The sequence below is a fragment of the Schistocerca serialis genome, unplaced genomic scaffold (genome assembly GCF_023864345.2).
Source record: "Schistocerca serialis cubense isolate TAMUIC-IGC-003099 unplaced genomic scaffold, iqSchSeri2.2 HiC_scaffold_1251, whole genome shotgun sequence".
Lineage (NCBI taxonomy): Eukaryota > Metazoa > Arthropoda > Insecta > Orthoptera > Acrididae > Schistocerca > Schistocerca serialis.
In genome coordinates this window covers 666,635-691,297 of record NW_026047460.1, presented here as the reverse complement: position 1 = coordinate 691,297, position 24,663 = coordinate 666,635, and the positions used below count along the sequence as shown (strand labels likewise).

Below are 24,663 nucleotides of genomic sequence, written 5' to 3'. Positions count from 1 at the left end.
TGAATGGAAGGGTGTACATCGCATTTTAGACTCACTATATGTTTTTATGAGGGAAAAGCTTTGTCTTTTATAAAGAACTGTCCCAGAGCAGCATTCTTTATAACATTTAAGGGCGACAGTATACACATCAATATAACTATCTAATATTTTGCTTGACAAAAATCAGCAAATGCAACAATAGTTGGTGAACCTAAGTCTATAAGATGATGATAACAGTTCTAAAATTCATGATAATACACATACCCAGGAATTTTAAACATTCAATTTTGCTTATTGCTTTCCCCCTGGCCTACTATTCACAATTAAGTAAGTCCTTCTTTGTAAACTATTCAGTGTAGCAAATTTTTCACTTAATTGATAATATATTTTGTAGTATATATAGTATTATTAAAAAATGGAAAGTCCAATATGGAATAATAACAATATTATGAAAAGGATAGACTGCTATTCACCATGTAGAGGAGATGTTGAGTCGTAGACACATACAACAAAAAGACTACTATGTATTTTAGCTTTCAGCCAAAAAGACTACTATATATTTTAGCTTTCAGCCCCACTGTCTCTACTGGCCACTGTGGCCACAGCAACCAGAGACTTGGCCGAACGCTATAACGTATAGAAGTATTTTTGTTGTGCCCATCTCTTCTATATGTTGAGTATCAATCTATCCTTTTCACACTATTGTAGTATATATTACGATAGATACAGATATCTCTCCCTCTGTTCTCTTATATTCACAGAGATTCAGAGAGGTAGATACAGATACCTCTCCCTCTGTTCTCTTATATTCACAGAGAATCTTAATTCTGTTGATTGTGATCTGTCCATTGGATGAGGATGTTAAGCCCAGTGGTCCCCTTGATGCTATTCGAGAGGAATAGGCTACATACCAGCCCTGTGTTTTACCCTCTTCCTCCTCTTATCATCATCTCATCATCATCATCATCATCATCATCATCATCACATAACACAAACAGAACACCACACTATACACACATCCATTACACTCACCTGCATAATATACACAAATATGATGCAATACTCACATATCCACAAGGAAAAAGGCCATTGTGTGCAGATGAAGGAAACCCTTTCTAACTGCGCAGCTGTGGCTCTCAGCCAACAATACCATGTGACTCGACTTTAGCTAGCCCAATAGATTTGCATAGCACTCACCAGTTGTCACCTTAACCTCTGCTAGGTAATCATTAGGAAGAAATCCTTTCACATCACAGAAAACAATGACCATCCTTTCCATCAGATGACTTACCCTTTACCTTTTCTTTTACAGGCTCACTTGTTTCGTCAACTAGTTTGACTGCTGCTACTTTTCTGTTGTGACCTACATATAGTTCATAGCAACTAACTGGAACACAAAACCTGTTGGATCCTGTTTAAATGGTCCGACCATTACAGAGGATGTCATTTTCGCATTTGACATTGGTCAGTATTCAATGACTGCAACACCAGTCTTGCACAAAGCTTTCTCTTAACTCTTTGTGTAAAACGAACTGTACTGTCTCTTCTCATATTAATGAGCACCTATTATTTCAAGCACTTTTAATCACTAATTATGCTCTACAACTTCTTGATGTGTTCATCAGAGATAGCAGTGTTGGGAGATCCTACATGTTGACTGTCTTGAAGGCCACATTTAAACTTGTCACTTACTTCTTAACTGTTCAAGACAAATCTGCAGACTTCTGATAATCACTAGCTTTGTGTAAATTTCTGTTTATGAGAAACAATTAAAAACAAAGAATTTTATGATCACAGTATATTCCACTCTGTCATACTGAATATAGCTCAGATATCATGATTACTTCAAAAAGTCATATAAACGAAACTACAATGGTGTCCAAAATAAAAGCAACAAATGGAAATTTTGCAAGATAGCATTTATTTTGCCACAAAACAGTATAAACAGATGATAGCAAAGTAGAAACAACATAAAGAATACGAAACATAAACAAGTGCAACATACATAATAGCAGACGAAAATGTTGTTCATTTTTTTTCCCAACTTAACAGATTTGCACACACATTTTGACAACTGGTTAATGTGCTCACTATGGCGTGTGACCACCTGTGGCACCAATATAGGCCTGACATTGATGGGGCATGCTGTGGATAATGACATCAGTGCCATGTTGAGGTAATAATGCCCAGTCTTCCTGCACAGCTGCTCGCAAGTTTTGGAGAGTGGTTGGTGGATGTTGACATGATACAACCTGTCTCTCTGGTGCATCCCAGACGTTCCCTATGGGATTCAGATAGTGAGAGTCAGCAGACCATAAAATGCATGCAGTATATTCTGTTTCCAAGAAAACATCAACCAATTATTCTCTACAAGGTCGAGCACTATCGTCCATCAATACAAAGTCTGGGCCCACAGCACCTTGCAACACCTGTACATGAGGTCCCAAGACCTCGTCATGATGTCTGACAGCAGTTAAACCTTTCCAATTCACCCGTATAATTTGATGAAGAGGTGTTCGAGTGGTCAACACAATGCCTGCTCACACCATTAGCGATCCTCCTCAATATCAGTCTCTTTCCACAATGTTCGGGTCTCGAAATCGTGTTCAGATGTAAATCTGTCGAGAATCACTCTCCAGACCAAATCAGGACTCACCTGTGAAAAGAACATCAGCCCACTGTTCGACAGTCCAGGTGGCATGTTGACAACTCCACTCCAGACATTCTCCTCTGTGAAGACGCATCAGAGGCACACACAGAGCAGGTCTTCCGCAATAAAGGCCACTCTGTCAGGGCCTTCACTACACTGTTTGCCTCAATGCAACACATACAGTGGATGCTGTGAGGTCAGATGCCAGATGCTGCGCAGTACCTTAAGACAGTACTATCGTGCACTTACAGCCAGATAACAGTCCTCTCTTCCTGATGTCCCATGTACCCTGGTCTTTGGGATACAGTTTTGGTCTCTATAAACTGCCACCACATCCGAGAAATGACTGAACAATTCACGTTAAGCCATCAGGCCACATGAGTCTGCGACTGTCCTGCTTCCATTCTTCTCATGACCCTCCATTGCAGAGACTCTGGTAGGCATCTTCTCTGTGCCATACTGCACCAACTGTGACTGTGCACACAGTGAATGTGGATGTGGGACTATGCAGCAAACACTACTCCTTTTGATAGACGCCTGATGTCATTGTTTGTGCGGTTTCCACAGACTGAAATGCCATCTTCTATGCAGATTAGGTACGAATATCTGTTGACAGTTTCTATAATTATATCGTGAATTAGATACAAGGTAGGGAAATAGTGGTTTGTTGCTTTAATTTTGGACACCAGTGTATTTCCCAGATCAAGTTCACATGAGTCATGTTACTGCACAACATGTGTCTTCTCCTCCCTCCTACACCCACCCTGACAACACCCACACAAATCATTGATATCGGTGTCATCTCTGCAACAAAATGTGAAATCTTCTTCTGGCCTTTGTACCTTTGGAAAGCATCATTAAACCTGCTCATTCCAGTTCGTAAATTTTGTAAACTATTGTTTCCTCTGAAACAATGTTATTTGAATTTGCTGTTTTTGTTAACAGAAATGTATTCATGATGGTCATTCAGTTATACACAAACAATCAACATTGGAGTTTGTTTTTTATACTTTTCCAACCTTTTGATTTTGCATTTATTGCTTAATGTAACTCAAATGAATATTAATGCAGCAAACACTATTAATTATTATTAACCTACATTTGTTTGAATTCACTAACATAAACATATTTACTTCACTTTATCCTTACATTACATATTTTGAAGAATAAAAAACAAAGTTTTAATCTCTGTCACAACAAACTACTACTCCCAATACATATTTGGTATGTAGCAATCTCTGCCACTTATTTGAAGTTTCAGAGGTGAAAAGAACACTAAAACCAAATATTTTCATCCTCATAATATGAAACAGTGCTATAAAATGAAATGATTCAGTGTACAGCAAACTACGGAACTAACAATGTAAAATACGCATTAAGACTGACACCACAGCACTACTCGTATCGTACAGCTACTAATATAGAACTAAGAACTAAATCTGAAGTTAATGTTCACTACAGCTACAGAAGTATAGACATGTCTAACTGTATGTGTGCCACAGAATTTGATACCACAGCACAGGGTAGCAACTTCAGTAGCAAAAGAACATAGGGCATACTGAGGTAGTGCACCTGCTACGCGGTGGTTTGTACTCCAACACCATGTTTTCTGGACAACCCATTGTGCAACAAGTGCACCATGGTGGTAACATATGTTACACTTTCTCTACAGTAATTTTAGGGGCACTGTTCTCCATTAGGATATCTTGCTGCATAATCTGTCTAGAGAACAGTGTTCACCAAGTACACGGAAGTACCCCAGGGAGAGGGCGCTGTGCATGTACAATGTTCTTGTAACCATCAACAGCCGTAAAAGAATTCAACATTTAGCAAATCTTCCTGAGCCATCTCTGAGCAAGTCTCAGCCACAGCTCTTGTGGATGTACCATCATGTATTTGCCCCCAGTACAGGATTCCCATGAGGGTCCAGGCAAGTTCAGGAGGAGGAGGAAATTAGTGTTTAACGTCCCGTCAATAACGAATGAGGTCATTAGAGACAAAGCACACGCTCAGATTAGGAAAGGATGAGGAAGGAAATTGCCCATGTCCTTTCAAAGGAACCGTCCCGGCATTTGCCTGATTCGATTTAGGGAAATCATGGAAAATCTAAATCAGGATGGCAGGATGTGGGTTCTCCAGAATGTCAGTCCTGTGCGCTAACCACTGCTCCCCCTCACTCGGTAGGCCATTTCACTTAGCATTATTGTCCTAGAGGCAACATAAAACCTCTTGGTGGAATCCCCCATAGGCTGGTAATGCTACTGACCATAACAGACTCACAACAAATAAAAGCAATGGTAACACAACTTTAGTAAATGACAAATTGATATAGAATTGTACGATATAAATTAGCATGCCACTACAACACTTGGCTTGAATCACTGACACATTATGAGCCAATTTAACATCTATAAATCCACTTCTAATTAATAGGAAGCAATTTATACACGTTATGATGTTACAAATTCACTGGCTCAGTGACACATGTTTTATACAACATTTTACTGAAGAAGTGTGTTTATTATCTATTCCATTACTCCACATCATAGAACACAAAACTTGACATTGTAACTCTGTAGTATAGAAATGCATGTAGCTTGGCACATATCAAGAGCCTGAACTTGGCTGTAGATTTCAACTTTAAGTAAACTCTTCGAGTCTATAATTATTACTTTTTACAAATACTGACATATCCTAGTGAAGAAAATTAGCATGAGTTACACTGCTAACTGAAACAACTGACTCTATGACTGCAATATCAAAATCACATGGAATTTCAGTTTGCTTTATGTTTGACTACCTGTATGCAACCTACAGTTTGAGCAGCAGTCACTTTTTAGAAACTTCACATTATGAAGTCACCAGCTACAAAAACTGACAATTATTGCCAGCAACAAAATAAGAACCAAGACAGGTATATATGTCAACAGTCACACACTAATATGCACGTTTCTTCACTGCAGCCATCTGTTATTAAATCAACTGTAATGGTTACACAAGAAGCCAACATAGATGTTTGTATAACACATGACAGCATTTCTCTTATTTCCTATTTTAATGCTGTCAGTCTGTTGAAGTCACAAAGTAAAGCAATTTATTTATAAAATAACTCAAAATTTCATTTCAGTCAGTAAATAATAGGCACTGACCATGAAATGTATAAAATAAAGACTGAGTAATACCAAATAGTTACTGTAAAACAAGAATCAGGCACAGGAATTCAATATCTGATTCTTGCCTTAAAAACAATAATTGCTTCAGATGCATAAGAATTAGGCAATGCAATTATGTTAATTCTTACCCCTCCAACTGACAGTTTTACACTGTTGAGAGGTGGACTGACATTCTCAAATTCTGTTTCGACTTTAAAATGCTGTTTGAACTCTGTAATGATAACAAATACTTTTCTGGTTATTAATAGCATACTGCTGCACTTGAGAGCTGTGTCTAAGGTTTTATCACATTGGACATGGCATACTGTAAGTTATAAGCATATTTATGTATAAAATTGATTAAGACAATAACTTAGAACCTTCCAGAATTGAAACACAAAATGGATAATGAGTAAGCAAAAGGAGGAGGGACAAGCACATGGTACATCTACATCTACATACATACTCCGCAATCCACCATACGGTGCGTGGCAGAGGGTACCTCGTACCACAACTAGCATCGTCTCTCCCTGTTCTACTCCCACACAGAACAAGGGAAAAATGACTGCCTATATGCCTCTGTACGAGCCCTAATCTCTCTTATCTTATCTTTGTGGTCTTTCTGCGAAATATAAGTTGGCAGCAGTAAAATTGTACTGCAGTCAGCCTCAAATACTCGTTCTCTAAATTTCCTCAGAAGCAATTCATGAAAAGGATGCCTCCTTTCCTCCAGAGACTTCCATCCGAGTTCCTGAAGCCTTTCCGTAACACTCGCATGATGATCGAACCTACCAGTAACAAATCTAGCAGCCTGCCTCTGAATTGCTTCTATGTCCTCCCTCAATCCGACCTGATAGGGATACCAAACGCTCGAGCAGTACTCAAGAATGGGTCTTATTAGTGTTTTATAAGTGGTCTCCTTTACAGATGAACCATATCTTCCCAAAATTCTATCAATGAACCGAAGAGGACTATCCGCCTTCCCCACAACTGCCATTTCATGCTTGTCCCACTTCATATCGCTCTGCAACGTTACGCCCAAATATTTAATCGACGTGACTGTGTCAAGCGCTACACTACTAATGGAGTATTCAAACATTATGGGATTCCTTTTCCTATTCATCTGCATTAATTTACATTTATCTATATTTAGAGTTAGCTGCCATTCTTTACACCAATCACAAATCCTGTCCAAGTCATCTTGTATCCTCCTACAGTCACTCAACGACGACACCTTCCCGTACACCACAGCATCATCAGCAAACAGCCACACATTGCTATCCACCCTATCCAAAAGATCATTTAGGTAGATATAAAACAACAGCGGACCTACCACACTTCCCTGGGGCACTCCAGATGATACCCTCACCTCCGATGAACACTCACCATCAAGGACAACATACTGGGTTCTATTACTTAAGAAGTCTTTGAACCACTCACATATTTGGGAACCAATCCCATATGCTCGTACCTTAGTTAGAAGTCTGCAGTGGGGCACCGAGTCAAACACTTTCCGGAAGTCAAGGAATATGGCACCCGTCTGATAACCTTCATCCATGGTTCGCAAGATATCATGTGAAAAAAGGGTGAGTTGCATTTTGCAGTAGCGATGCTTTCTAAAGCCGTGCTGATGCATAGACAGCAACTTTCTGTCTCACGGAAATTCATTATATTCTAACTGAGAATATGTTAGAGAATCCTGCAACAAACCGATGTTAAGGATATTGGTCTGTAATTTTGAGGATCTGTCCTTCTACCCTTCTTATATACAGGTGTCACCTGCACTTTTTTCCAGTCACTCGGGAGTTTACGTTGGGCAAGAGGTTCGCGATAAATACAAGCTAAGTAAGGAGCCAATGCAATACAGCACTCTCTGTAAAACCGAATTGGAATCCCATCAGGACCTGGCGATTTATTTATTTTCAACCCATTCAGCTGCTTCAATGACTTAAGTGAAGACAGTGACTATTATCTCAGGGTAAACACCAATTGTGAGGGAATAACTGCTGCAAAATCTATAAAGACACAAGCAGCTCAACAATTACAAATACCTAACATAACCACAATATCATATCATGGCACTTCATTACAGCTATTACGCCATCATAGAAAAAAAATAAAAATAAAACAAACACATACACAAAAAATGGTATTTTCTTTTAGAATTGGGCACAAACAGCAGAGGAGCTGGTGTCAAAAACACAAAATTAGCATTTTACAAATGTTTTAAGGAAGCTTTTAAGACTAGCAGAATTAAGACATCACTACAGAAATGGAAAGTCCTGATGGAATGTAAACAATACTAGTAGAGGTAACAACTCACCAAATAGTAGGCATGTTGCATCATCAAAAAGCACATAAATGAGACAGAGAACTTCTCACACACACACACACACACACACACACACACACCTGTATAGTTACATTGCTGCAAATTAAGACATCTTTAAAGAGGGCCTATTATTTTCATTGTTGTTGAAAAATTCATCACAGGAGATTTCGCAACTGTGTTGAAATTTAAAATTTACCCTTTATTTTAGCATCTCATTTTGATCAATATTTGATCATCTTCAGATCTATGTAGTTCCACAAGCAACGAACTATCACCATTCAGCATTGTTGGGATATTTTATGTGTGATATTGTAATGTGTACTTCTGTATGGATAGGACAGTTTGCTTAAGTGTATACATAGGTCTGAAGATGGTCAAATATTGATCAAAACTAGTCATCGTAAAAATAAAAGTGCAATTGAGAAACCGAAATAAAGGCTGAATTTTTAAAGGGTGTACTATTTTTTTAATGTCTTCTGCAATTCAAACTGAACTAAATACTAATTCCAATCAAACCCACCTCCAAGAAATAGTCTACATGGGTTATAAATCAGAATAAATGACATTGGAAATGTACCAGTGTGCTAACTTATATTTGATGCAGCCACCCGTGCGTTGGCTGCTAAAGCTGCAACATGTCACGAATGTTTCCAACAGCAATCCATGGAGACAAAACTTATGCAGTATCATAATCAAATCATTTCATCCATCATCATCTCAATCAACACTTCCTGGTAATTCCTTTTCTGCATGGTCTTACAGCATCTCATGCAAGAAGTGACTTGGTATAATGTCCACTGGACAACATCGGAGTTGATGGTAGTGGGCTCAATTCTGTTCATTATGTGGCAGACAAAGGCAAGTCTCCAGATTAGTAGAACTCAAAAAGTAGTATCATAAATTGATGTTTTGGGGAAAGGAAAGTATTACTATTTATCACAAAGTTTCTTGTTCAGTACACAAAATCAAATACTCATGATATTAAACTCGATTTCAACATAATCTCTGTCCAAAGTCAATGTTACTTATTTTCAGGCTACACCAATAAGAAATGGTATTTTGTTTAAGTATATAGATATCATACATTCTTCATTTCATAAGGACACTATAAGCAAGGCGAATGCACTTAAATACAGGTACAACAGCCTTTGGGGAGAAAATGAATTTACCATATATGAATCAATCAGATATACCAATCTTCCTACAATGTATCAGGTCCCCCACAGCATTAGAATAATTACAACACAGTCCATATTATAATCAGTTTTCAGAAAAGCAGCCACCGGCTATTAAGTGCAGTATGAACATGAGACCAATTTCACTGTCAACATGACAGCCATAGAATACCACAAATACACATTAACATGTTTGATGTCAAAAACTTATGTTGTCGGTCTCACACTATACATAGCAGACAGTTCTAAGATAACAGGCTACTACAACATATGGATTAAAAGAATTCTGGAAATATTGCCCTACATTATTGCCCAGAATACCAAAGCATGTCATTCAACAATGTGACATGGCAGCACATACAGAATGATTTTTACGCAGCAGACACATAGCTAGCTCACATGCCCAAATTCTCATTTATCTTCCACAGTTGCCTTTCCAGATGAGATGTGAATGATGAAATCTAAATTTCTGCATCACAGTCGAATATTACAAACAAACAACGAAGTGTAAAATCATGGCCTGTGCAAGGCAAATCATACGATGAGGATTTGAACTTACTCCGACTCCTGAATGATTTTCATATTGTTTCCTTCCTCTGTATTTTCCATGATCAGGAAAGTAATGAAACTACTTTCTCTTTATCACTGCTAACAATAAAATTAAATAGACTCTGAAAATAAGGACACTACATACAATGTTAGAGCACAGATTACATTGGAACTGCAGTATGTAATGATTTTCAGTTTCAAACTGATATAGAAGCCACATCAGAAAGAACAAGGAATGCAGAGAGGTGTTCCTTTTGTTCCTTTTTGTCTTCTTCTTCTTCTTCTTCTTCTCCTCCTCCTCCTCCTCCTCCTCCTCCTCCTCTATCACACACACAAATGGTTTGCTTTTATTCAAATATTGCTCCTAAATATTACTTACATATTATCCATCTTTCCATTGTGTCGAGAGACAGATATTCACAGGACATTGACTCAGTTTGTGCAGGTTTTAAAAGTTGTCCAGGATTTACTACAAGGCTCAGTTTTTGATCAGCCCTGAAACACCACAGTAATGTATGCACAATAATGACAAAGCAATCCCTCCAGATCATTTGACTACTACAAACAGCCACTTAGGCATAAAATAAAATACAAAATATGATAAGTGTGAGTAAAATGTAAAGAGAGCATTTGAAGTAGCAGGTTTCCGAAACAATAAAGTGAATATAAAACAGCAGAAAACTTGCTTCATATTCACTACAAACAAATGTATATTTCTTTGAAATGCATGACACAGAGCTGTATTAACACTTCTTTATTAATACTGGTTTCAGTATTGTACCATCTTCTCATATCTGTATCAACCAAAACAGAGCAAAATCAACTACAGAAAAATATGGATACACACTGATGGAAAAAAATCTCAATGCCAAGGAGTTGTGCAACACAAACAAAAACCGGTAGGTGTGTGTCGAAATCTGAAAGATGATGTGTATTCATATTCCGTGCCAGTCACACACGAGTGGCACTGTTGCGCTGTCTAGTACCACTATGGGGATGCAAATCAGGTTTGCTTTAAATACATGCTGTAACACTTGTGAGCATTAGTTACCTTTAACATTGGACATGGTGAGTTCATGTCAGTCAAGAATGCCTTTGAGGTGACAAAGATGCCATTATCAACAACTCACTGAGTTTGAACGATGTTGTGTAATAGGGCTACAAGAAACTGGATGTTCCTTCTGTGATGCTGCAGAAAGACTTGACAGCAATGTAGCCACTGTACACATTTGCTGGCAGCGGTGACCGTGAGAATGTACGGTCACAAGACAACCGGGCTCCAGACAGCAATGTGGCACTACTGAGAGGGAAGAGCATCGTGTTCGGCCTATGGCTCTAGTGCATCATACTGCATCTGCAGCAGCAACTTGAGCAACAGTTGGCACCACAGTGACAGAATGAACTGTTACAAATCAGTACCTTCAAGGAAAGCACTGAGCCAGACACATCTACATCTACATTTTTACTCCGCAAGCCACCCAACGGTGTGTGGCGGAGGGCACTTACGTGCCACTGTCATTACCTCCCATTCCTGTTCCAGTCGCGTATGGTTCGCGGGAAGAACGACCGTCTGAAAGCATCCGTGCGCGCTCTAATCTCTCTAATTTTACATTCGTGATCTCCTTGGGAGGTATAAGTAGGGGAAAGCAATATATTCGATACCTCATCCAGAAATGCACCCTCTCGAAACCTGGCGAGCAAGCTACACCGCGATGCAGAGCACCTCTCTTGCAGAGTCTGCCACTTGTGTTTATTAAACATCTCCGTAACACTATCACGGTTACCAAATAACCCTGTGACGAAACGTGCCGCTCTTCTTTGGATCTTCTCTATCTCCTCCGTCAAACCGATCTGGTACGGATCCCACACTGATGAGCAATACTCAAGTATAGGTCGAACGAGTGTTTTGTAAGCCACCTCCTTTGTTGATGGACTACATTTTCTAAGCACTCTCCCAATGAATCTCAACCTGGTAAACGCCTTACCAACAATTAATTTTATATGATCACTCCACTTCAAATCGTTCCGCACGCATAATCCCAGATATTTTACAGAAGTAACTGCTACCAGTGTTTGTTCCGCTATCATATAATCATACAATAAAGGATCCTTCTTTCTATGTATTCGCAATACATTACATTTGTCTATGTTAAGGGTCAGTTGCCACTCCCTGCACCAAGTGTCTATCCGCTGCAGATCTTCCTGCATTTCGCTACAATTTTCTAATGCTGCAACTTCTCTGTATACTACAGCATCATCCGCGAAAAGCCGCATGGAACTTCCGACACTATCTACTAGGTCATTTATATATATTGTGAAAAGCAATGGTCCCATAACATTCCCCTGTGGCACGCCAGAGGTTACTTTAACGTCTGTAGATGTCTCTCCATTGATAACAACATGCTGTGTTCTGTTTGCTAAAAACTCTTCAATCCAGCCACACAGCTGGTCTGATATTCCGTAGGCTCTTACTTTGTTTATCAGGCGACAGTGCGGAACTGTATCGTACGCCTTCCGGAAGTCAAGAAAAATAGCATCTACCTGGGAGCCTGTATCTAATATTTTCTGGGTCTCATGAACAAATAAAGCGAGTTGTGTCTCACACGATCGCTGTTTCCGGAATCCATGTTGATTCCTACATAGTAGATTCTGGGTTTCCAAAAACGACATGATACTCGAGCAAAAAACATGCTCTAAAATTCTACAACAGATCGACGTCAGAGATATAGGTCTATAGTTTTGCGCATCTGCTCGACGACCCTTCTTGAAGACTGGGACTACCTGTGCTCTTTTCCAATCATTTGGAACCCTCTGTTCCTCTAGCGACTTGTGGTACACGGCTGTTAGAAGGGGGGCAAGTTCTTTCGTGTACTCTGTGTAGAATCGAATTGGTATCCTGTCAGGTCCAGTGGACTTTCCTCTATTGAGTGATTCCCATTGCTTTTCTATTCCTTGGACACTTATTTTGATGTCAGCCATTTTTTCGTTTGTGCGAGGATTTAGAGAAGGAACTGCAGTGCAGTCTTCCTCTGTGAAACAGCTTTGGAAAAAGGTGTTTAGTATTTCAGCTTTATGCGTGTCATCCTCTGTTTCAATGCCATCATCATCCCAGAGTGTCTGGATATGCTGTTTCAAGCCACTTACTGATTTAACGTAAGACCATAACTTCCTAGGATTTTCTGTCAAGTCGGTACATAGAATTTTACTTTTGAATTCTCTGAACGCTTCACGCATAGCCCACCTTACGCTAACTTTGACATCGTTTAGCTTCTGTTTGTCTGAGAGGTTTTGGCTGTGTTTAAACTTGGAGTGAAGCTCTCTTTGCTTTTGCAGTAGTTTCCTAACTTTGTTGTTGTACCACGGTGGGTTTTTCCCGTCCCTCACAGTTTTACTCGGCACGTACCTGTCTAAAATGCATTTTACGATTGCCTTGAACTTTTTCGATAAACACTCAACATTGTCAGTGTCGGAACAGAAATTTTCGTTTTGATCTGTTAGGTAGTCTGAAATCTGCCTTCTATTACTCTTGCTAAACATATAAACCTTCCTCCCTTTTTTTATATTCCTATTAACTTCCATATTCAGGGATGCTGCAACGGCCTTATGATCACTGATTCCCTGTTCTGCACTTAAAGAGTCGAAAAGTTTGGGTCTGTTTGTTATCAGTAGGTCCAAGATGTTATCTCCACCAGTCGGTTCTCTGTTCAATTGCTCGAGGTAATTTTCGGATAGTGCACTCAGTATAATGTCACTCGATGCTCTGTCCCTACCACCCGTCCTAAACATCTGAGTGTCCCAGTCTATATCTGGTAAATTGAAATCTCCACCTAAGACTATAACATGCTGAGAAAATTTATGTGAAATGTATTCCAAACTTTCTCTCAGTTGTTCTGCCACTAATGCTGCTGAGTCGGGAGGTCGGTAAAAGGAGCCCATTATTAACCTAGCTCGGTTGTTGAGTGTAACCTCCACCCATAATAATTCACAGGAACTATCCACTTCTACTTCACTACAGGATAAACTACTACTAACAGCGACGAACACTCCACCACCGGTTGCATGCAATCTATCCTTTCTAAACACCATCTGTACCTTTGTAAAAATTTTGGCAGAATTTATCTCTGGCTTAAGGCAGCTTTCTGTACCTATAACGATTTCAGCTTCGGTGCTTTCTATCAGCGCTTGAAGTTCTGGTACTTTACCAACGCATCTTCGGCAGTTGACAATTACAATACCGATTGCTGCTTGGTTCCCGCATGTCCTGTGTTTGCCCCGCACCCATTCAGGCTGTTGCCCTTTCTGTACTTGCCCAAGGCCATCTAACCTAAAACACACTGCAGCATGCATTCCACTCACCCCAAATCACCACCCTTTGCTACTACAATGGTGTCAAGTGAAACCTAATTGGAGGGCAGGGTGGAGGTCTGTTGTGATGGCCTTGTGTCGGTTAGGGGATGGCCAGTTGAGGGCCTGCAACCAACCTGTCTGCACACTAGACACAGTTGACCTACACCTGGGGTTATGGTCTGGGGTACAATTTTGTATGAAAGTAGGGGCACTTTCATGATTACCCCATGCACCCTGACTGCAAAACTGTATGTCAATCTGGTGGTTCTACGTGTTGCACTGTCTTTCATGAACAGCGCTCTAGCGGTAGTTTTAAAACAGGATAACACCTCAGGCACATATCGCTGCTGAAATCAACATGCTCTAGAAACTGTTGACATGTTGCCTTGGCCTGCTTGATCACCAGATCTGTCTCCAATCGAGTACATGTGCAACACCATTGAATGACAACTCCAGCATCATCCACAAATAGCATTAACCACCCCTGTATTAACTGGCCATGTGCAACAGGCGCACAACACCATCTGACAAACTGACATTCAGCACCTGTACAACACAATGCATGCACATTTGCATGCTTGCATTCAACATTCTGGCAGTTACAACAGTTTTTAGTGTACTGGCACTTCACATTTGCAATGGCGTATCTTGCACTTTCATTGACCTGTGATCTGGCAATTTACCTAGACACATGTGCACCCGAAATTTCATTATTTATGAAAGACAATATTATCTCACATGTCATAATAATTTATGTCATGGAAAACCACATATTACATACAAAATCTTCACAGTTATGGATGTACAGATTGGTAATGATTGCTTTAATGCAAAAAGAGTATGAACCATTAGAATAGTAGATAACAACTGTCATGTAGTAAACACACGTACATAATAGGTATCGACAATGGTTAATACAAGCAGTCAATGAAGCAGAGATGTATCTCAAGCTAACTTCATATAGTCGATTTTACAATATTCTTGGGCTCTTTAAAGGATATAAATGAGACTTGGAACCAGCAGAGGAATGCCGTGACAAAACCAAGCCACTGCCAAATCCGTTGCAGTTGGCGAGGGTAACATGGTGTCAGCAGCGTCACAATGGCTCTATGACTACAGACCGCACTTGCCACCAACGTGTGACACATGCTGCAGGAGTACTGCAGCCCAATTACAACAGCTGGTGGTAACTGGCACATTCCAGACAATTCAGCACGTAACATTAACCAATGTAAACAGCAGAAATCAGTAGGAAAAAGTAGTATTTAATCACAGCCAAACCAGTTCGTTTGGCCAACTAGGCACTATGTAACAGTCTGTGTCAATTGTACCCATCACCGTAGCTCTGCTGCCACTGGTTTGCAAATCAATGACCGTCACTTTTCTGCCAAGCCCAGGTGGTCAGCACTCCACTAGGTGCCGGTCCTGCTCTCTCATCACTGGTTCACGGTCAACCCTCGTCAACACCATCAATGTGCCAGTGGGATGCCCCAGCCTGCCGTAAAGACAGGAGATGATCCTGGCTGGCATTGTTCCACACTGCAGAGATATGAAGCTTTGTACCACGTCTGTATCACCACTGCTGAGTCGGTACACCAGCTCAACATTCCACTGAGTAAGCAGCTCACATCTCTGCAACACTGGCCATTAATGTAGCGGCCATGCTGTGGGAAACAGTATGTGAAGGAGGGAATGCACTGCAATGACTTTATTAACCAGAGGGAATAATTAAACACTTGTTCATGTTCATGGAGGAGTCAAATTGAATGATCAAATAAAGGACTGTGTGTATGTGCACAGCTGGTCTGACTGACACTTTACCACATATCTCCCCTGTCTCACAAACCATCTATGGATCCTACTGCACTCACAGGCAGACACAAACCTATCCTGTCCTGCAAGAATGGCTTGTGTTTTGCACCAGTTTTCCCCACCTGCTATAACATACATAATTACTGCTGTGCTTCGTCTACTAAAAAATAAAAATATGCTATAACTTATCCATTTCATTGGTTGTTGAGCTCCACGGCTGTGGATTAATTTATTTTAAGAAGTGCAGAAACCAGTCATATTTTTACATATTCTTATTCATACCAATACTTGTATCAGTCTTTCACCCATTTCCAGTTGACGTAATACTTATTCAGTCTTCAGATGTAAACTGTTAAAACGTTGACAGCTGCAGCATCCAAATTGCTCTCAGTGTTTTAACAATGTACAACTAAAGAGTGAATATAATTGGATAGATAAAAAAATCTACTCATGAAGCAACAGCAAGAGAAAACTCTTATAAAAATGTTACGAAATGTGCAAGCTTTTGGAGCCAGTGGCTTTTCTTCTGGCAGAAGGGTTGAAGGGGAAGGAGGAAGGGTGAAGGAAGAGGACTGGCGAGGTTTAGGAAATGGGCAGAATTATGGGAAAAGTAAACCAGAACCACAGGTCAGGGGAGAGTTGTAGGATGGGATGAGTAGGAAAGACGGGTTGTTAGGGGCTGCCCTGCACGAGATTTGAAAACCTGAGAGCTTAAGGGTGGAACATTGTGCTGTGTCATCCAAACAAGACACAGCCAGGGAAAAAGCACCACAAGTGCAAAGGTGCGAGCTGGTGTCAGTGCCATAGAGACTCGCCATTTGCGTGAATTCCACCGGCACCACGGGCAGCGCTGACAATGAAGATATCGGCTTCACCTTGGCCAATTTGTGGCCGAGTACAAACCGCCAATGGTTGGGTGACAACAGAAGGTAGAAGAGCAGCTCTCGCCCACTTGGTTACAGATCATCACCCAGGGCTGACAGACAGGAAATGTCATTTAGCGAGTTCTTAGAAGTGATCAGATAGTTGTTGTAAATTGCATTTGCTATATACTGTGAAGTTTACCTATGATTATTTGTACTTAGCCATTGAGGGCCTTTTTTGTGTTATATTACATGCAGTGTTGAAGACTTCACTATTCAACAAGTCACAAAGGTAAGTAAACTTTTTTAACTCATTTGGTCCGCCCCGGTAGCTGAGTGGTCAGCGTGACAGACTGTCAATCCTAAGGGCCCGGGTTCGAGTCCCGGCTGGGTCGGAGATTTTCTCCGCTCAGGGACTGGGTGTTGTGTTGTCCTAATCATCATCATTTCATCCCCATCGACGCGCAGGTTGCCGAAGTGGCGTCAAATCGAAAGACCTGCACCAGGCGAACGGTCTACCCGACGGGAGGCCCTAGCCACACGACATTTCCATTTCCAATTCATTTGTGTGACTTAGTTACAAATTTGTTGGAGTGTTGTAAAACCATTCTCCTATCCTGTTATCTGACATGGGGCACAGCTGTGTGAGAGTGGCACGGAGAAATTATCTTAGCGGTGTACTGCACCAGACGCCATATCACGAACTCACAAACTCAGCCTACCATAACAACAGTGGCAACTCAGCGTCCACAGCAGTATCAACGAGGCCTTTACAAAACTGGCGACAAGGTTTACAACAGATAGGGTGATAAACAAGACAGAGATTACTGACAAAACAACATGTGGGAGTTAATAAGAGTGGAAATCTAAATGCATTATATGAGGTAGTGGTGGAGGGGGAGGGGGAGGGATGGGGGGGGGGGGGGGGGGCAGGGAGAAGTAGACAGGTCAGGAAATGATAGATATGGAAAATTAAAAAGGAATGAAGAAATGAATAGACACAGAGAGGAAATGCTGAGACCAAAGAAAGTAACATAAATTAAGGTCAGATATGTGTGAAGGACCAAGGACATGTTATAACACTAGTTCCCACCTGCAGAGTTCTGAGAAGCCAATGTCAGAGGGAAGAATCCAGATGGCACGAGTGGTGAAACACGCATCAAGGTCACAACTCTCGTGTTGTACAGTATGTTCTGCAACAGGATATTGTTTGTTGCCAGTATACATGCTCTGTCTATGTCCATCCATCTTAACTGATAACTTGGTAGTAGTCACACCAAAGTAGAAAGCCAAACAGTCTGCTGCTGAACATTACCTCAACCAGCACCCACCCGATTCTAAACCTGGCGTCCTTCCTGACCACCTTAATCAACTTTACACTTACAAACAACTACTTTACCTTTGAGAGCCAGGCATACAAACAGATCAGGGACATAGCCATGGGAAACAGGATGGCTCCTTCCTATGCCTTTTCATAGGTTGCTTGGAGAGGGCTTCTATAGCATCTGGGTTTGGTTTAGATACATTTATGACATCTTTGCCAAATGGACTCATGGTGAGGTGACCTGTTAAAATTTCTGAACTCTCCAAATACCTTCTCCGAAATAAACTCCACACGGTCCAATCCAAATCCCATGCTCACCGAGGGTCAGCTAAAACCTTCTGTTCACATTAAACCTACTAACAAAAACAGTACTTGCATTTTGACAGTAGTCATCCTTTCTATGTCAAATGTTTCCTCCCATACAGCCTCGGCACTTGAGGCAAGCATATTTGTTCAGATGCAGACTCTTTACATCAATACACCACCATTCTAACCTCAGCCTTCATTGGACTTAACTACCCCACCAGCCTAGTACAAAACTACTTTTTCCCAGGCATCACATCCAATCCTGGTACTGCTTATCCTTCCAAAAAAGAACTTAGGAGTACATCTCCTGTCACTTAATACCAATCTCCACAATATCATGGTCAGGTCGTAAGCTCCTTTTGCAACCATTTCTCTAGCCCATACCAGCTGTGTGTCTGGTAAAACGTATACTGTCAAAGGGGGAACCACCTGTGAAATGACACATTGTGTATCAGCTGTTATGTAAACACTGTTCAGTCTTCTACATTGGTATAACTCCACCAAGTTATCATTTAGAATGATTGGGCATAGGCAGTGGGTGTATACTGGCAGCAAACAATACCCTGTAGCACAGCATGCTCTACAACATGACAGTTGTGACCTCAGTGTGTGTTTGACCACATGTGCCATCTCGATCCTTCCCCTTGACATCTGTTTCTCAGAACTCCACAGGTGAAAACTGGCATTATAAAATGTCCTTGGTTCTCACCACACACCTGATCTTAATTTACGTTAATTTCTTTGGTCTTAACATTTCTTGTCAGTGATTACTCTTTACTTCATTCCCTTTTAGTTTTGTATATATATTTTATTTTCTGACCAGTCAATCTCCCCTCTCCCCTCTCCCCTCTCCCCTCCCTCCCCCCCCCCCCCCCCCCCTCTACCACATATAATGCACTTAGCTTTCCACTTTTATTAACTCATACACACTGTTTTGTCAGTAAACTATGTCTTGCGTATCACCCTATCTTCCACCCTTAAGCTCTCAGGTTTTCAAATCTTGTCCAGTGCAGTCTCCAACAATCAGTCTTCCCTTCTCATTGCATCTGATAAGTCTCCCCTGACCCGAGGTTCTGGGTGACTTTTTGTAACTCTTCCTATTTCCTAAACCTCACCAGTCCTCTTCCTCATCTCTCTTCCTTTCCCTTCACCCCTTCTGCCACAAGAAGAAGCCACTAGCTCTGCAACCTTGCACATTTCTTAACTTTTTTTTTATATGAGTGTTCTCTTGCCATTGCTTGGTGAGGATTTTTTTTTTTTTATCTATCCAGTTATATTCACTCTTCAGTTATACGCCAGTAAAACATTGAGAGCAGTTTGGATGCTGCAGCTGTCAATGTTTTAACAATTTAATCTGAAAATTGAATAAGTATCACGCCAATTGAAGATGGGTGAAAGCCCGATACATATATTGGCATAAACAAAAATACATAAAAATGTGGCTGGTTGCAGCATTTCTCAAAATAACTAAAATATTTTGAGACATTTTGTACAATGGATTCAATGTATTAAAAATGATCTGCAATAACAACAAGTTTGGCTCACGGTTAACAAATTCCAGGTTTATAGATTTCATGTAGCAGGAAATCCAAGAATTTTATATAAAAAGATGCCATCATGAGAAACTTTGATCTCGTGTTTGATCACCATTTTCTTTCAAACTTTCATTGTGCTGCACACCACACAAGCTAGACGCTACATTTCTGATGCCTCATTTTATATCTAATGTGTATCTCAGTTACTTTTTAAGTCAAATACAGCGCAACTGCAAGTGGGAGATGATCAACCTACAACGCTGCAACATTAGTCAAAGCAAACTCTCTCATACACATTCTAATGCCATATGTGAAAGACATACAACACAAAACATCTTGGGCCAAATCCTAAAGTAATGGATATTAATCTACCACTTAGCCAATTAAGCTGTAATGCACACAACATAGTTAATAACAAGGAATATTCACATATTCGCTTATCAGAATCAAAAATAAAACTGTTAAAAATTTAGAGGAGATGAAAATATGAAGAAACAGTGACAGTGATGGTACTGATCAATTGTAATGAGCAAGAAAATACTTATTTTCTAATGTGACAATACAAAGACAGCAATAATCAGAAACACAATAGGCATAACACAAATTAATACAATGTAAAAATTTCTACTGTTGAAACGAAACTAATGTACCATCCAGTAATGAAAACTGTGAGTAATCTTTATCCAATCTGCATGCACAATTCACACTCACACGTAGAGAACTGAAGCCACAACTCATAAAAAATGCTTCAGCTAAACAAAAAGTAATCAAAATTTGTGCATCTGTTCAGTACATTTGCAGTGAAAATAGATATTACTGTTACACAGACTTTTAAAGTTAAAAAAATGAGAAGTAGTAAGAAACACAAAGAAACAAAGGAATTTAAGTGGTGCCAGACCCAATTCCTGTAAAACTGAATAAATTGCAAGATGTGTTAGAAAAAGAGTTAGCTCTTTTCATACAAAGTTACTAACCTCCACTTCTCTGCAGTCACATTTCGATTCATATAAACTGCCGACAGCGACATAAGAGCACTGCAAAGCAGTTTTGAATGAGGCACAAATTCTTCAGAAAGTTTCTTAATAGGTGGATCGTAGTCCATTATCATTTGCCCTAGATGAGGAAAACTGGCATCACTGTTGATAAAATAAAAGATATTAAGAAAAATTATATTAAGCGAATACACAACATTTCACTCTCCATAAAATTCATACACTTAAGACAAAATGCAAATGCTGACAGAACATAAAATAAAATTACATCTCTCTTAGCCTTTCCCCTCCCATTGTGGATCTTACATGTGGTTCGCCATCAGGTATTCTCTTTTTGATTTAGCTGTGAACGCAATTATGGAGTGAACACGATTTCCAATGCCACATGTAAGACAAATCTCTTAGCACACTTTCTCAGGATAATCCTAAAATGGTTAGCACTGACTGAATTCGGAAGAGCTGCAGGGAACAAACTATTGATTTACCATGTATCGGTATGTTTATGAATTACAACCAAACAGAAGCCTAATAACTGACTAATCTGGAGCAACTTATATGACTGGACTGAGCTACTTGGTAAAGCAAAAAGTCTATTAACACAAGCATCATTAAGTAACATACACACTATTCAGTTCTTAAAATAAACACACTTAAAATAAATACACTTGTGCACAATCTAACACTATACACAATGAGATGTGAAGCTTTTTCTTTCTGGTTAAGAGGTCACTCACAGATTAGAGACCAGTTACCACTATTTCAGCTTTCATTTCTGTAAGTACACACTGCACTTATTTAATTTTACCAGTATCATTATATCAAAAACTCTTTGTATTAGCAAGTATGTGAAATTTTAATATTTGATTAATTTCAACTGAAATATGTACTTTTTGAAATAGCAGAAACTCCAAATAGGGTATCAACTATGTAGGAAAAGATAAATTGCTACTTATCATAAAAAAGACATGTTAAGTTGCAGACAGGCACGATTAAAAGACACTTACACAAAGCCTTTGACCTTCACCAGCAAAACAAAAAAAATTGCTGATGAAGGCTGTGGCCATAAGCTTTGCATTAGTGTCTTTTAATTGTGTCTGGCTGCAAATTAATATGTATTTTTTGCGATTTTTACCTCATCATCATATTCTACAAGTAACCTGACAGTAAACACTTCTTCATATGTCTCTTTCTTCCCTACCCTCCTCATTTCACTTTGAAGGTGGTTTGCCCTCTCAAATATTTTGAACACTTTATGCATTTGACAATATACAAATAATATGCAAACACTTTCAAACTGCAAAAATCAGTGAGTGGTATCATTATACCATGAAAGTTTCGCATGAAAGTCTAAATGAAAACAAGAAATCATGGTCAACATTTAAAATGACGGAAGTCATCCATCTTTTAAAACTTCTGTTCCTTACAAGAGTAGCACTCATATGACAACACTGAACCTCTAATTTACATAGTAGGGAGTTCCTTCTTTGGATACTAAGGAGAATGTGTTAGAAGAATGGAAAACTGGAGAAAAATATGGATAAGATATTTCTACCTTCTTCTCCCAGAGAAGAGACACAGTATAGGTCACTATTTGCATTTGTAAAGCATGAATGTCCTAAGTAATTTTGTCTGCCTGTCCAATCAACTGTAGCTTTACACTTAATTCATAGTGAGATTATTCTGGCTAGTATATTCTCATTGTTCTGTTTGTTGTACCAGGATTTCATCTTTTGATCAAAATTCTGTTGGAGTGTGAATTTTTCTGAATTAAGAAACAATATCACAATTAGCACAGAACTCAGTCATGCTGTGTGGTTAAGGTTTGGTAAGTGTTCACCTTTTCAGCACTGTCTTAATACCCAACATTGCCATAATGCAGTCGAACATAACAGAATCTTCATGTACAGTATCTTACAACCAACATCTCTCAATGACTTTCGAGATGTCCTGGGATTTCAAATACTAAAAAATGATGTTATTTTACACTGGCTGATTCTTGTAGCACTTTAATCAATGTAGTATGGAAAACAAATAGGAAATTTCATTTCACATAGAAAGTCATCAAAATGTCTGTTTGTACTGTAGAAAATTACTTGAGAAGTGTAAAAACAATAAATCAACCTTTGCTGGTGAAGCATTTCATGGGCAGCATTAAACAATCCAAGAAAAGCTCTTCTGTCTTCCACTCTTGACAAGAGCACCATTAACGTCACGTACGTAACAACTAGTTCCAGGTATGCACGTGTCAGCTCAAAGTTCAGAGTCTGTAAAATAATTCAAATTTCAGTTATAAAATATCTTTTTATAAGTAGCTTTAATATTTTTAATGAGCATATACTTACAATATCAAGGTGCACCTGGCACGCATCCATCGTTGTCAACAAATCACAAACATTATCTCTGAAGTCCAGCAGATCCACAAATGTATAATAATACAATGAAAGGGATTTTATTATATCATTTCGAAGCTGGTTGATAGCTTGGAGCTGAAAATTATTTTAATTTTGCATTTAAAAGGAAAGCATACATTATTTATACAATATAACATTGATGAAAAGTAATTACTATCCAAAGTGGCATTTACACAGTGAAATTACGATGAACTACAAAAACAGTAATGAATGCTGAAAAAGTATGTATGTAACTTTGTTATGCTACAGTACGATGATACATGTACATGTATACAGTTCTCACAATATTAAAAATGGTAAATGTAAGTACACAAATATTTGCATTATAGAGTAGCAGTATTCTGTAATAAGATTATGGAAATGAAATTAAGATACAGACGAATTATAAAAATAATGGTACAAGAACTGTGACCAAACAAAATTGGACTGGATTATTATACCGAAGATAGTGTGAAAGTTACACTCCATCTTCATTTATGCAGTCCAAAAACTACAAATAGTGGCTGACAAGTACATGCCAAGTTTCTTGCCGTTTGGAAGTTTCTTGACACTAACAATTAATTAATAAGACACACTTATAGGTCTGCTATTAGACATGTGACTGAGTCAAAAGATTTATTGTCAGGTAAAACACAGTACGCACTTTTAGATGAATAATCATCAGTGTGATGGAATAATGGCCATGCCTAAGGGAAATTTCAAAGCACCCTTGCAACTGATGTAATTTACAGAACATCAGAAATATTTTTACAACGTTTGGGATGTAGCCCTCATACCCAGACATGGGAAAAATCCGCATAAACAAATATATCTAAAAGTGCCTAATTATTTTAGTTAATAACAAAATAATAATTTACAAAGTTCTCAGATCACAACAAATCTCCTCCACTTTCTTCTATACACATGTGCATTCATTAATTAACTATCCCACCCTTCAAATACCCCCGGAAAGTGTCAAATGGTTCTGCAAGCTCTCATGGCACACTGATAAAACGTTTCTGCATTTGGAATGTCTGCTATAAAAACCAAGTGTTTTAGGGGGAGAGGGGGCCAGAAACAAGAATCCAAAGAAATGCAGTCAGTGGAACTGGACCTCCACAATGTGTCCATTTGTCATATAATCCATTGTATATCAAACAACATGACTATAATGTAGTGGCGCTACATCAGACAAAAAAAAAAAAAAAAAAGTACTTGCTTTTGTGAGCAGGGGCAAAAATAAGGAAGGCAGTTATG

At 39.3% G+C, this 24,663-nt stretch overlaps 1 protein-coding gene across 1 annotated transcript in view; it reads right to left on the bottom strand.

Moving 5' to 3' along the window:
• LOC126436887 (membrane-associated protein Hem-like) overlaps positions 1–23,496 on the bottom strand; it is a 41,847-nt gene extending 18,351 nt beyond the window's left edge. The window contains exons 1-4 of the mRNA XM_050090477.1: positions 23,359–23,496; positions 23,138–23,280; positions 20,999–21,160; positions 10,217–10,332 (exon numbers count right to left, since the gene is read on the bottom strand). Coding sequence (XP_049946434.1) covers positions 10,217–10,332; positions 20,999–21,160; positions 23,138–23,280; positions 23,359–23,388 — 451 coding nt within the window. The 5' untranslated portion in view covers positions 23,389–23,496. The remainder of the gene's footprint in view (positions 1–10,216; positions 10,333–20,998; positions 21,161–23,137; positions 23,281–23,358) is intronic.
• Between the last annotated feature and the right edge of the window lie 1,167 nt (positions 23,497–24,663).